Source organism: Anser cygnoides, chromosome 8 (assembly GCF_040182565.1).
Source record: "Anser cygnoides isolate HZ-2024a breed goose chromosome 8, Taihu_goose_T2T_genome, whole genome shotgun sequence".
In the NCBI taxonomy this organism is placed as follows: domain Eukaryota; kingdom Metazoa; phylum Chordata; class Aves; order Anseriformes; family Anatidae; genus Anser; species Anser cygnoides.
This window is the reverse complement of record NC_089880.1, coordinates 3758391-3773627: the sequence shown is the minus strand read 5'-3', so window position 1 is coordinate 3773627 and position 15237 is coordinate 3758391. Positions and strand designations below refer to the sequence as shown.

The 15237-nt window shown below is 42.8% G+C and overlaps 1 protein-coding gene across 2 annotated transcripts in view; it reads right to left on the bottom strand.

Moving 5' to 3' along the window:
- Positions 1-2513, bottom strand: part of SNX7 (sorting nexin 7) — a 28668-nt gene extending 26155 nt beyond the window's left edge. Inside the window, exon 1 of one of the 2 annotated variants that reach the window (XM_067001927.1) lies at positions 2272-2513. In XM_067001927.1, coding sequence (XP_066858028.1) covers positions 2272-2445 — 174 coding nt within the window. In that variant the 5' untranslated portion in view covers positions 2446-2513. The remainder of the gene's footprint in view (positions 1-2271) is intronic. The other variant, XM_067001926.1, reaches the window with a different exon arrangement.
- Positions 2514-15237: the final 12724 nt, after the last annotated feature.

Below are 15237 nucleotides of genomic sequence, written 5' to 3'. Positions count from 1 at the left end.
GGCCAGTGGTTTATGACACTATCAGGTTAAACGTCTATGAATTTTCATACAATAAAAGCTTTGCGTTTACAACTTGAGTAATAACTTATGGTATTGAGGCTGACAATTTTTAAGAACCTCATTTTTCACCATTTTGGTAGCTGGTCCATTTCACTGACTAAACTTAGAAAAATGAAGTCAATGTCAGTGTCAGGCACTGAGCACTGCACTGCCGCTGCATCCCATTTGGCCTGCAAATGCTGGGGACCTTAAAGACAGTGGTGTGAGACACTCCATTAAAATACAATTTAATACAAGATGGTCTTGGAACAGCACGTTATGGAAAAATCAGTTTTACAAAAATAAGTCTGATGCTACATTTAGCTTGTCAGTTTCCCTTTAATATACAGAACACACACAAACAGAGGATGCAACCCCCAATCACCCTCACAGCTTTTCATCTTCCCAAAAGATCAGCCCTCAAGCTGCGGCTGAAAACAAACAATTTCTGGCCAATATATAACCACTAAATGCAGGTGTCTAAGATTTGAAAAGAACACTGGGCTTTAATATAGTTTGACACATTTTCTTGTTCGCAGAAATAGGTTATCATTTTGCATGCAGTAAACCTTTTATTAGTAGCTAACATTAACAGTAGTTAAGATTTAATATAAGCAAGAAATATTTTTGCATGAATCTAGGTGGCAGTAATTTAAGGATATAGATATTTCCCATAGAGCAGCAGTATCTCATATCATCTATATTTGTTTTTATTTTTTATTCTCAAGGAACTTCACCCTTGCCAAGCAAGCATGTTGATTTATGTTGTATTGATAGGCACTGACACCTGCATGCAGAACTGCCTGAGCTTACCTCGTAAACGCAAAAGGATTTAAGGTAAGATACAACTAAAGTTATATTTAGCATTGGTTTTGTCTGCAAGTTCAGTAAATCATTCATTTCTTCAGATCAGATCAAGACTGTTACTTTTCTAAAAAATATGATTTAGCTGAACCCTAGTCATGCTTCAGAAAAACACTGATAACTTGGTGAAGTTTAGCCTAACCTCTTGTATGTTACAGACTATTAAATCACCTAATAGATACCTCTGGTGTTAAAATACATGAATTTCAAGAATTTTATTGCAGTCACAGTTTAAATACATAGCTCCCAAGAATGAGGCTTTTATTCCGATGTTGGTTTTTTTATTCACACATACAAAAAAGTATCTTTTTTACAAAAATATAGAAAGTATACACAATTCATATTACATTTGGTCCTAATAAAAATGTTTGTTATCACATTTTCAAATAGGAAAAATATTTACTATTTCTTTCCATTGTCATACATCCTGGTACCCAACAGTTCAGAAGTCTCAGAAGGTGGATGGGGCCATAGCTGCCCTACACATTTTTTCCACCTTAGCTCTCTGTACATCCTTATGTGATATTTTATATAGTTTTGATAGGGCAAATGTATCCATCACATGCTCTCTTCTTTAGTGGCTGAGAAGGTGAGAGTTAAGCCCTATCTTAACTAGATCAGCACAAAATGAGAAACCTTACACGTGGCAGCCGCACCATACTTCATTACATTCATCAAAATCAGTAACGCCGGCAAAGCTGGCGTACCCGTACACAGACAGCTAATGCCGTGTGCTTGCAAAATGTGTGCCAATGTATCATCACAAAATGCTGCTGTTGCCGACCTATGCGGCGGTGCCAGTTCCTGGCCCTCCCCTCGTCTTTAACAGAAACTCGGCCTGAAGCTTGCAGATGGGTGCTGTTATTCCGGTACAGCCGCATCCACTCACAGGGACTGTTAATTCAGTTCGCAGACACACGCACACGGCAGGCGACAAATGCGAGTGACACCAGCATTACTCGGGCTCCTGGGCAACTTCAAGGGACGGGCGGCCCGCCCGAAGCAGCGCGCCCCGTTCCCTGTGCCAGCCCGGGAGGCGGCTCGGCGCTGACCGGCGAGGGGGGCACCGGCACCGGGACCGGCCCGGGGGGACCGGGAGGCAGCGCCCCGGGGCGCGGCAGCCGCGGAGCCTCCCCCGGCCCTGCCCGCGCTGACGGCCGGCCCGAGCGCCGCGGCCCCGCGGCCGAATCCGCCCCGCCGCTGCCCGGCGCCGGAGGGCCGGAGGGCCGGACGGGGGGAGGGAGCCAGCACCCACCCGATGCCGGCGGGGCCGCCGCGGGGAGCGGAGCGGAGCTGCCCTGCGGAGCCGGGCCTCCCGTCCCGTCCCGTCCCGTCCCGGTCCCGGTCCCGGTCCCGGTCCCGCCGTACCTTGCTGAACACCTCCAGGTCGTCCTCCTCGTCGTCCAACTCCAGCACCTCGGCGGGGGCGCCCAGCAGCGGCGCCCGGGCCGCGCCGGGGGGGATGGCGGGGAGCTCGGCCCCGATCCCTCCCCCGGCGGGGGGGAGCGGCGGCGGCCCCGGTACCCGGCCCTCTGCCTCCATCCTCGCCGCGAGCGCGGGCGGCCGCCCCGCCGGAGCCGCTCCCCGGGGCACCGCAATTGGCCGCCCGCCGCTCCCCCGGCCCCGCCCGCGGACCGCCCTCGGACCGGCCCCGGCCCCGGCCCCGGCCCCGGCCCCGGCCCCGGGGCGCGCCCAGTGCGCAGGAGTGGAAGCGGCGGCGGCTGCGGGAGGCCCCGCCGGGACGGGGCGGGACGGGGCCGGGGACCGGGGCCTCTCGGCGGAGGCCGGTTGCGGGGCGGAGGGGGCGGTCCCTCCTCAAAACGCCCGTAAACGTCTCCGTGGGGGCGGGGGGGGGCTGCCCGCGGTTAGCCGAGCGCCTGGCGAATGCTTGTGGGAACTACGGCCTCTGAGCTGGGGCGCTGCGAAACAGCGAGTCTTGTCCGTGAGAGCTCAGGAGAAACGGGCAGCTCGGGGTTTATTTCCTGGGAAGCCCCCGCCAGACCCGGCAGGGACTGGCCGCCCAGGCTTCTTTCTTCTGCTTCCAAGTCTGCCTAGCTGGTGGGTGCAAACATACATCCCAGGCGGAAAATACGCCTTGCTTCTTGCCTCGTGTGCCTCGGACAGCCTTTCTGTTGTTCGTAGCTGGAGGCTTACTTGTTTGCTCTTGACCTTGAGGTCTGGTCTGCTCTCTGATGTTGAGGCCAGAGATCGCTTTGGGGTCAGAGGTTTACTTGCAAGATAGTATTGGCACCATGTTACATCTGGAAATAGGTTTGTGTGGGAAATAATCAACCATTTATAAATGGTGAAGCTGCAATAAGTTCAAACATCAGAACTGAGGGATTGTGAAGCTGCCTGAGTTCCTTAGCTCTTCCCTTTGAGCATCCCCATTACTGGCTGTCATCAGTGCAGGGACTGCATGTTTTCCCCACAGCCTCTCCCTCATCCTATGCAGGGTAATTCCTTGAAAGCAAATAAGATGGAACAGGGGCAGTGGTGCTTGTTGGGGGAGCTCAGGACACCTGGGAGGTGAGCAGGCAGGTTGAGGGCAAGAAGGGTTGGCGCAGCAGTTCCTGCACTGAACGCAGGAGTTCCTCTGTGCTGCTGGGCAGGTCAGACCCGCCGTGTGGAACAGTGCTCTTTCTACAGGCTCAGTTTGAAATATATGAAGTCAATGGGATCTTTGTTAATGTTGGCCTCAAAAGTCCTAGACTGGTACTTAAACAGGCAGATGTGGCATAATTTTTCTTTACCTTTGTTCCCTAGCTGTCAAATTAGAAAAGGCAAAAGCCATAATCATATGAAAATACTTCGAAAGCCATTCATTCATGAAACACTCTTAGCAACTGATGAGGAAATTCACTTCATATTTTATGCTTTTCAATGAACTCTTGAGCCACAACTTTAAAGAGAGAGATAAGAATGAACACCGAATATTCACAGAACTATGCAAAGCAAAAATGAGTATGTCTATGTAATTCAAGAATGTACGGTCAGACATCTTGATCTTTGAAGATAAAAGCCCACAAGAGCCTACAACTGAGAGGGACCGGCGCTGCTTGTGGGGTCAGGACAGGGCTCGGTGCCCAGGAGCCCTCACACCTCAGCGGGCGGCTGCAGCCATGGTCTGCGCTCTGCTGCGGGCCGGGGGCGGCAGGCTGTGCTGGGCTCGGGTACTGCTGAGGTAAAGCTGGTGCTTTCTGTAGCTTTCAAGTAACGGCGGGCCCTGGGGTGAGGACCTCGGTTCCTGCCTGTCAGCCCAGCCCGTGGCTGGGCCTTGGGCTTTGTCCCGTGCTGCTCAACGAGCCTGGTCCCTGTGGCGGGGCGGACGCTTCTCACCCAGCACCAAACACGGCTCTGCCCACCTCTGTGCCTCACAGCACCTTCCCACTCCTCTCGCTGCTCCTACTTTATCCTCGGGTGCCTCGTGTACCAGATCCCAACAGGAAATGCGTAACGTAGAATACCCTGAGTTGGAAGGGGCCCACAAGCATCAGTGAGTCCAACGGGACCACCCCAAAATCAAACCTTATGTCTTTCCTACGCTTTCTAACTCACCCTTCGTACAAAAGCGGTTAGAGTAGCTAGGTTGTCTTCTGCCTGCTGCTCTGTATAGGTGACAGATGAGCATTGTTTCCTGTTTGGTTTTGGTTTTATTTCACTGTTTTGAAGTGCTAGAGGCATACAGGGTTTCTGAATGAAGTACCTACAGCCTGCATAATGCCTATTGTATTATGTGTTTGAATTTAAATTCAGGTGTTACACTTGTGAAGCAATAACTGAGAAAAAGGAAAGTTACTGAGAATCAGAATACCAGACACCACGCATTAGAGATGATAAATAAGGGACAGCCAGTCACAGAATGTATAAAACTGATGTACTGTAGTCTTGAATACTAAGGCTGTCATCTCTATCATATTAATTTTTTGAAGTTTTACCGTTCTCCTGCATTCTTTATTTCTGTTTGAGAGAAATCTCAGAAGATACTTTAATTGGACTTTTTTTTTCTTATTATAGCTTTTTATTATCTCATTAATCAATCTTAACAAGACATTTTTGATTGCTCACTGGCAGTGCTTATCTTTCTGTGTTTTATATTTGAAGTACCAATCTGTGAGGAAAAGTTATTCATTGTCCTTTGCTCTATGAAAAAAGGCATTACCTTTATCAGTTACTTGGAGTTTTAATCACTGCTAAAACAAAGTAGAAAGCCATTCTGCCACCCCTTCCCCCGCCCTCCATCCCAGCTGTCTCTAATCTAATGAAAGGGCCGAGGGAATAAATTGCCACTTAGGGACACCTGCCCTTCCCCACCAAGCCACAGTTACCAGCTCCTCTGTGCCCTGCAGTATTTAACAACAAGAACCTTTTACAGACTCAAGAATTTGTTGCTGATTTTCTGGTGTAGGACCAGTGACAATTTTAAACAGTGAAACAGTTGTGCTGTTCAGAGATGTAGGTCACATAAATACTACATTCAACAGAGGGGATTTACAGGTACTGTTATTTCGAAAGTGCATTGCTGCAGATCTTGCTTATTATTAATTTCAGTGTGTGTGTGTGCACGTGTATGCCAGGAGGCTGCGTGTTTCGTGAGCGCCTGGGATTTACACATTTAACCACAAATATCCTTCCCTGAACATACGGAATTATATCTTGGCAACAATCAAGGGCCAATATGTCAGTTTTCATGCCATGAGTATCATTGCCCTACTTAAAGAAATAGATATTGCATTGAGTCAATAGTGAACAATATTTTTGGAAGGAAATGTTAATATTTTGTAAAATATGGTGTTGTCTAAGTAACTGTTCAGTTGTCATGAAATGCTGTGAAACGTTCAGTTGTTTCAGGCTCTCCTACTCGGGAACACTGAGTGGAGCATTCACATATGCCAGGGCTGAGCTGCAATTGCCTCCAACGTTTATTTATTCTCTTAAACCCAAAAAGCTATTTTGTATTACAAAAATGTCACTATTATTCCTACTTGTATTTTCCCTCTTTCTTGGTAAGAGCGTTGATCCTAGCCAGTAATCCCTACCAGAGTTGCTTTTTCTTGAACAAATTAAATTTACAAACACCGAAGCAGAACCGAGCTATTCCTTCGCTCTCATGTGCAGGCTGCATGTGATCCCTTTAGGCCACAATACCACTTTGAATGCTTGATGTTGACTTGTCAAGTTTCACCAACTGCACGGTGATATGGACAGGATTAAATCTTGTTTTATTTCATCTCCTCCCTAGCCAGGCAGTCGGGGGGTATGGAGGGTTCATGGTGTTTTACTCTGTTCCACCACTGAAGTGCAAATAATAAGCATATTAGTAAATCTGCTGACATTCAGCACCTTGACGCAAATGAGCAGGTTTTTCTAGGTCTGAAATGCATTGTCAAGTGGAATTCTTGTCAGGGTTGTCTCATGTATAAGCAGAAGTCATTACATTTACACCCAGAAGATATTTCGATGGTGAATTAAGGGCTGACCTTCGTATCATACTGTTTATTAGCGCAAGCTTTATAGAAAGCTCCATATAATGGCTCAAAATAAGGTTAACTATTTGTGTGCTGTGCCTAAAATGGCCACGGAGTCAGAGCATGAGAGCTTTCAGATAAATTGTCAGATGCTTAGCTTTTCAGCTTTTTTGCCTGTTATGTTTTGGTTGGAAGGTAACTGTTAGGCTCCTCTCTTGTTTTTATTATTATTGTTGATGTTACTATGTTAAGAATAGAAGGTGCTTTAATTGGCATATTTTAAAACGTTGCATCTGCCAATGGATAACTGCCAAGCTTATTTTTTTTCAGAGACTATCAGACTGTCTTCATTTTCTGACTGCCCAAAGGAAATTACAGTATACCGTACTCAGAATCACGTTACCTTTTTTTATAGCTGCAGATCATTTTTATGACATTGTAGATGTACAAAGCTCTGATCAATATCTAGAGACTTGCTATCCTTTTAAGTTATGTGACTGCCAAATTTTAGACATAAAAATATTCCAGGTAAAGCATTTTTGGGTTTCATAAGTTTCACCACATCTAAAAACAGTTGCTGAGGTTCATGGGATATGAAAGCATTGATTTGGTTTTTTTGGTAATACTTTGAACTGTTGTGAGATAGTGTCCATCTGTTCTGATTTTGCATTGTCCCTTCTGTTGAAGGAATAGTTTAATGTTTCCAAATAATTGCTGTTTGTCTCATTTTTTGATGAATAGTATGTTTAGCAATCTATGTTGTATGGCAATATATGAGTATCTCTGAATCCAAAAGTATCCAAGAAATATATTAATATTTAACATACCTCTAAAGGTTTATCCAATTAATTTGGTATACGAACCTGAGTTCTTTCTAATCTTACTTTTCCTGATATATAGTTTGGGAACTCTGGCTTCAGGTGAAAGGGAAGAGATTAATATGGGACCTCTGTTTAACTTATTTATGACTAGGTGTGGTTCTGTTTGCTAAATAACTGAAATGAAATGAGAGTGATATGAATGTTACTTATTTACAGATGTTTGTTTATAAATAAAGAATTAAGTATTTCAGCTGCTGCAATGTAATCCACATGCTCTGCAAGTGCTCTGCAAACCTGTGTGTTTCATGACGAGAATCCCCTGTCCTGCAAACAGGCTGAGCAAATTAATCTGGGTGTTGTGCCATGGGGGTCACTAAACCTAATGAAATGTTGAAAATAAGGTCCGTAACTGGAGTGGGGCTTTTTTGCCAGGTATATATAGAGAAGGTACTGCATGTTTTGACTGGAGTCTCGTCACCTAGAAATGTAGAACAGAATTCAGCCAGCCAGCGCAGGCTTGTGCCACCGTCAGAGCGGGCTGGCGGCCGTGGTTCGGTGTGCGCAGAGCCATGCAGCTCCTCACGCAGTGCCTGCGGCGCCTCACAGCCCTTCGAATGGCACTGCACGCCTGTGCTTACACAGCTACATCCTGCGCACGGTATCCCATATTATCCTGAATTATCAGTTGAATGCCAAATGTTAGGTAATCACTCCAGCTGCAAGGACACACTGGTCCAGGTATTTCCTCATGCTTGGCTTTACTTGTATTTCTCTTGTATTGTGGTGAACCCAAGCTGGTTTGTTCCACTTATTGCCTCTGTTATGTGTTTGAAAACAGAATAAAGCAGATTCAACAAAATGTAGGTTCAGCAAATAAATGAAGAAATAGGAGACTCTGTTGTGTACTGGGACATTTTAAAAGGTATAGGACAAGTAAGTCAGAACCTGCAGGACTCCTTATAGAGAATATGCATTGAGAGTACTTCAGAGAAGAAGCACAACTACTGGAAGGAGAGAAAAGTTTCTGCTCATACGTCTAACAAAATCATCATGGCAAAGGAATTAAAATAATTCACAGCTTTCATGTACAAAATCAGTTACTGAAATACTGTTAGGACTGAAGGAAACTGAGGATATCCAGATGTGGTGCAGTCACTTTAAGATTAATTTACTGTATTAAGCTTAACCCTGAGTGGTCATTTCTTTGACCTCCTAGGTACAGTGCTGGTCATTATTTCGAGGATTATTAGTCTTTACAGAATCACTTTTATAAAGATTTATGAACCTTTATTGTTCACACACAGTTTCAGTCACCCTAAAAAACTTTCCCAAAGGGAGCTGGCATGTATGTGAGCCTTCTAAACTAGTCCAGGATCTACATCATGGTTGAATTAACCCTCATTCATGATGTTTTAACACATTCTTTGAGACAGAATCTGTGTGTGTTTTTTGTCTTAGTTTGTTGCTACTGGGATGAGTAAGAAGAAAGTTTTTATATGAATGTTTTTTTAGTCCTTAAATTTTGACCTGAAATGTTGACCATAAAATTAGGATCTACATGGACCCCCTTAACAGTGCAGTACTTACCAATAGAAAACGATATGTATATAGAGTCATTCATAAAGCATGTGGAAAATATGTTCTACAGCTAATCCTGCCGCACAGTTTCATTTTTATCTTGTGCCACTGAGCTCTTCTCTTCCATAAAACTGAGTGGTATATTAATTGTGAAGGACAGTAGCTCAGAGTCATTCAAGCTAAAAAATATCCCTTTTTGTTCTACAGAGATCATAAAAAAAAAAGAAAAAGTAGTAATGCAGAAATAAAAGTATGATCCTGGATAGTGGATTATGACCCAGAGGAAGGAATGTGAACGATGCAGCTGCAGAGAGGAATTTTAAGTGATGTATGTGAAACTGCCAAAATGAAAATTGCAGCCGAAGGAAGTGAGCCAGCAGTCTAACCACAATCAATATGCAGGTTAAGTAAACAATTACAGCCTGCCAGGGGAACTGCAGTGTCTTCAGGTGTAAATTCTGAATTTACTTCATGGATACCTTTCTTGCTATTTACAAAGAGTGTAATGGATCTATCTTTTTATTTATTTATTTTGCAAGCCAAAAGACAAAGGCTGCTGTTGGTTTACTTTCAGTCCTTGCAAACAAATGATGCAAGTTAGTTAATAGTTGAGGCTGTTTTAAAAATCTGAAAACTGGTGAAATTATGAAGTGACCAAAAGGACAACTTATGCTATCAGACAATGGTTAGGGAAGGAGGCATAGGAATAAGTAAAAAATGTAAAGGGGTAATATTTTTTGTGAATGCTGAGCTTGCCCAATATAGAAGACGACAACCCTACAATGGAAACAGTTGTGTTTTCAACATTTTAGGATAGTTTCCTTATCAAATATTAATGTGTGGAAAAGCCCTTGTGTGATAACTTGGCAGTTGATCTACCAGAAGATACTTCTGCTCCTTACAAGGTTTGCTATAAAGTTGCTAAATAGCTCAAAATTATTTCAACACTATTAAAAGATTCGTAACCCCAAAACAGAGCTGAGGTAGATTTGTAGATGAAAGTATTTCATTTGTTTCACGTTGATCTCTTACCCCTTACTTGGGCAAAACATTTGAAACTAATAGTGTAGTAGGCAGCTGCTCTACCATTATCCCCTTATTTTGTATTTAAGTGCCCCAAAATAGCTTTATGCTTAAAAAATATCAGTTGCTCCTTGTGGACAGTAAAGCGCCAGATGGTATTTGTGTCCTTATGTTCAGAACAAATGAAGTACAAAGAACCAGCTACTCCCTGGTCTCACCACTGCATGTGTTGCTTAGGATTAGCTAAGGCATGTGATGTATCTGGGGGGAATGCTATATAGTGAGATGTGGCAGAGCACACAAGAAAACAGGAAAGTAGACTTCATTAATTTTGTAGCCCCACAAAGAAAATTGTTTCATTTTATTTTCTCTCAGCATGTCTCGGTGTTTTTGCACTGTGAACGATTTTGGAGACTTTTTGTTGAGTACTGAGAAGCACTAGTGCCAAATGCTAGAAAAGAATAGCTGAGGAAACAATTTAAATTTCAACATTTTATGCCAAGACATGATCCAAGACACAGTGTGACTTTGGACAGTGCGGTCAGACTGCAGCTGCAAGAGATCTGGACCAGATCAGGAAGGAAATATTCCAACAGATGTGATTTACAGTAGTGGTACAAGCAGTCATATGCTTCCTGCAGTTTTCTCTTATTAAATAAATGTTAGCAGTTTTGTTTTGGGTCATATGAAAATGTGAAAGACCAAATTTATCTGCATCTTAGAGGGGAAACAATAGAATTAGATCCGTATTTACTTCAGCTGATTTTGCACTTAGGGATGATGTGGTAGCAGAGCACTTGAGATGCTGACCCCGTGGATTTGCAAGAGAACTTGTGTTTAAAATGAGGTTTGCGGATGGACTGTGGTATTGAAATACTGTATGCTGGTGGGTTGCAGCAAGCTCTGTAGTTAGGCAGCACTGGCACTTGTTTTGCACAGACAGAAAGATAAAAGTTGTTATGCAGGATGCAGCTTCAGGGAAGAGTAGGTGTACCTCCCAGAATTAAATCCCTCTTATTGAATGAACATGTAAATAAATGAAAGTTCTCTTCTTTATTCAACTTTGTTAGAATGATGCAATGGACTTTTTTTTTTTGTAATGAATATAGAATTTGAGAGGAGTAGAGGAGCATAATACAATATTTACAGTTAACTAACATACTCCGCACTCTGAAAAATTTTGGAAGCCAGAAACCAGAGAGGTCATTTTCCTTATACTTTAGGTCTATCACTGTGTTTTCCTTACGTGCAAAGTAAAGCTGCATGCATTTTTTGGTTTTACTGAACTTCTGAAGCCAAAACAGAATAATATGTTTTTTCTATGTCATATCACTTAAGACAGCAAATGACTATCTACTAGATTGCATTTTTCAGCCTTTGTACATATATGCTACAGCAGCTGATTTGATGTTCTGTAATAATTCCTTTTTAAATTGACTTAACGATTTAAACTACCAAATTGTTCACATTTCTAAGTTGTATATGAAACTAATGAAACAGGATAGAATTGTAGGCCAGTTACCTCACTTGTTCTTATGTGATGTACATGAGGAAAACAGATACTTACTAGACACAGCAATGAACAGGGAATGACTGGTGGAAAGGGTTCATTTTCTGTATACAGCATCTCCGAGAGGACTTTTGGGTTTGCTCAAAAGGAAGCTCCAGTTTATGTATTCTAGCATCTCAAACTGATGGGCAAACTGCTGATGCAGCACGCAATAGCTGAGCGTAGGGGAAGGGGTCACAGGGGTAAACTCACCAGTCTGTGAATCAGCTGGGAATTACTTCAGCTTTTCATCAGGTTATAATAGCTGAGGAGTGCCTTCGCATCAATTTGCATCTCTGTGCTTCAGAAAGCCATTCAGGCTGCCAGGAGGAATGATATGAGATGTGGGAAACTGATTTGCTTCCTACTCTGCCAAAAGTATTTCTTTTAATTGCCAGTAAGCCCCGTGGTTTCTGTCTGAAGCCCTGTATGGATAAGGCCACACAAGTGTCTTTGGTGTCATGCTGGAGCACAGGAAGGCCATCCCTGCCTTCAGCCATCCTCTCTGCTTGATAAGAGTTACTGGATAGATTGGAGCAAAGCCCTTTTGATATCTATATGCCTTTTTAGGGCTGTAGGAACACCCTCCGATAAGATTCCTGTGCTCTAGCAGAACCAATGCAAAGTACTCATAAAGCAACAAAGAAGTTGGCCTGAGGTTCCCATGAGAATGTGCTGCTGGTGTGTGGGTGCCTTTCACCTTTATCCTAAGTTCTACATGCACACCTGAACACAGACACCTGCCTGGTAGGTGTGGGGAAAGGAGGCAAAAGGAGACAGTAAAAGTAAGCGTGGTAGCCGTGAACTTAAACCCAGCTGAAAAGGGTTTGAATAATCCTCTGGGTATTCAACTTGTTAAAAAGTTTGATCTATTGAATAAAGTATTTTTTCTCATTATTATTTTTATAGTATGAAAAATCAGGTAATATACAGTTCAGTACAGGAGCTAGAGGAACAAGTCGCCAGTAGAAGTATGGCCTGAAATGCTAATGGCTTTAAAACAAAATTATGCCCATTTAAAAATGAAGCAGTCAATTTTTAGGTAACTGCCATACGAGTAGAATGAAAACAAATTATCTCACAATTGATCAAAAGGTAAATAATGAAATATTCTGCTGCGTACTGAGGACTCTGAAAATAAGGAAATAGCATTGATAAACTGTGTTTGAGATTGAGATTGGCGTAATTGGTAAAATGAGTCTGAAACAGAGAAAAGGAGGGTAAGGTAGAGATTTTTGGACTGCCAAACCTACCTCCCATAGGCAGAAAAAGTTCAAGTCTATTCCAATGATGACAGAGCTAGCGGTGAGCAGAAACAGGGAGAGCCTGAAGAAGAGGTCATGGCATGGATAGCAGCAGCCAGGGAGGCCAGTCTGGTCCCACTTCTGCAGGTTTGAGGGATGGGTTCCTTGCTCGGCCTTGTTCTGTCCATCCTGCTCTGGGGGGTGCGCCCGTGAGTGACCAGTGCCACCGGTATTCATCGTTTCTCTGCAGCGGAGCACAGCCACGTGTGTCTGGGAGGGCACGGCTGGATGTTTGGCAAGCAAGTGCAGGGAAAAGTAACAGGCCTGTTACAAGTCTGTTCTACAAGATTGTAGGTAGGTGCTACAACCAGCAGAAGGATTTTCACTAATCTGGATGAAAATTGCCGGTGGTCAGGATAGAGTAATTAAAGTGTTTGTATGCAAATATAATGAGCTGGAGCAGTCAAATGAGGAATGTTAGAAGATTGCAAAAAGGTAGTGGGAAAAACAGTGAGGTCTGGCATGGGCTGTAGCAATCAAAAAGAGTAGATTTGCATGTTAATTTATGTGGTAGATTGAAGAAAGAAGTAGCAATAGTGTAGCTAAATTCCATTTGAATTAAAAGCACTTCAAAATCAGGGAATAATGGTTAGTAAAATTCTACTAATTTTGTGAATCTGTAGGACATTGTTGGGTTGGATTTGGTTACCAAAAAGGATCTTTTCAGAGCACTTTATGGTTTAATGGTTTATGCATGGTTAAAGCATTAAATATGACCAGTAGTTGTGAACAGATGGGTGGGCAGCCCCACATATGGCAGTATTTAACTTATTCAGTATAGCTTGAAGAACAAATGCTAATTATATTGTATTGGTTATTTCTGCTGATCACAGCTGACATTGTGGTTTGGTGTTTTTTTTGTTTGTTTGTTTGTTTTGTTTGTTTGCTTTTTTTTCCCACTCCATCAATTAGAGGCCAACTTTAAGGTTTCATTCTAGATGAGCTGATTGAAGAACAACATATTTTGTGTTATTCAGATAAAATTAAATGGTAAGATTAAGACAAGTAGGTCTGTAACTGAGGATTTCAAGCTTAGGTATGCTATGGATGTGAATGATTAAATCAGTCTACCTAGGCAGCTCAGAAAAGACTGGAACTTTCTTACTCAAATGTTGAAAATTAGGTGATATTAATATCCAAAACAAAGACGGATACATTGCAGAAAAAATAACTGGACAAATAGCTATATAATTAAAAATAAATGAACTGAATGAAAAAAAATGCAAAACAGACAGCAAACAAATCTATGAAAAAGAGGTAAAGAAGCATAGGAATAAGGTGTATTGAACAAACGTCAGGCAGAGCTAGGCCTCACACTGGGTATTAGACGTGGTAAAATTTCCCAGTCATAAGTCAGCACTCACAGAAACAAACCACTAGGAAGAGCATGGGAACACTGTTCAGAGGTTGAAAGTATGACCTAAAAAGTAAGAAAATACTTTATTCTGACCTCATTAGAGATTATGATGTTGACCACGGTGGAAAATGGAGGTTGCCTCATAGGAGTGTGTCCACGGGCTTTAAAATAAAAATCGTTGCAGCTGAGATACAAAACACAGAAAGCTTGATCTCATGAAGGGTGGTGATCAACCAGTCCATGGCCAGAAAGAGGAAGGGGCTGGATCACCAAGTCTCACATCTGATCCTACATGGCAGCAGATATACAGTGATTAAAGAGAAGGAAATGTGATCTAGGAGTTATAGGTGCATTATATAGGTGACCTTGAGGTTTTAGAAGAAATTTTGAAGGGAATCCTTCCTGTTCCTGCAAAGTCATCAGGCTTTCTTACAGGCATTGCTTCACAGTTTACCACACCTGTGGGCTCAAACACTTCCGAACAAATTGTACCTCTAGGTAATACTGAACGTCTTGTTTAAAGTGACTGAGCATGGGTCAGTCTAGCACTACTCCTGAATTTCATGCCCATACCTTAGTTCTGGTACAGAACAGGCAGAAAAAGATTTGCACAAGTGTGGATTAAACTTGTTGTCTAAAACCTTCTCATGTAAAGTAACAGAAATTTAATATAGGTGCAGAACACAGATTACAGAGTTTCTGTGACGCTCTCTTCCAACTGCTTTGTGAATACAGCTAACTCTATGAAATGACTTCAGCTTTCTTGTGGAGGACGAGTGAGAGATTATCAAGAAGGCATTTGAATCTACAAAGATTTCCCCCTAAGAATCATGCTCACTAAATGTCAAATTTTGTCCTGGAAGGTAAGCGTGTTAGGCCCCGTACTAGTACTAAGCATAAATTAAATTGCAGATAGCAATTTGTTTAGCAGAACAACATTTATTTCTATTTAAGCAATGCTGTTGTGAATGAGATGTAAAACTGCAGTAGACCTGTGCCAGAAAGGTTCCCCAGTAAATTCTTTCCTGACCACCAGAACCACCAGTATGACCAAAAGCGTTCTAAATACCACATTTACTGTACTACGTCTACAGGGACTGTAAGAAAAATAAGACAGTTAAAGACTTCTTCCAAGCCCTTTGGGACAGTCCACTGGACTGAGGCTTTAGCAATTCTTCCTAGAACCGAGATGAGGAAGTGGTGGGAATTTTTATAACACAGGTCATTTTACTTC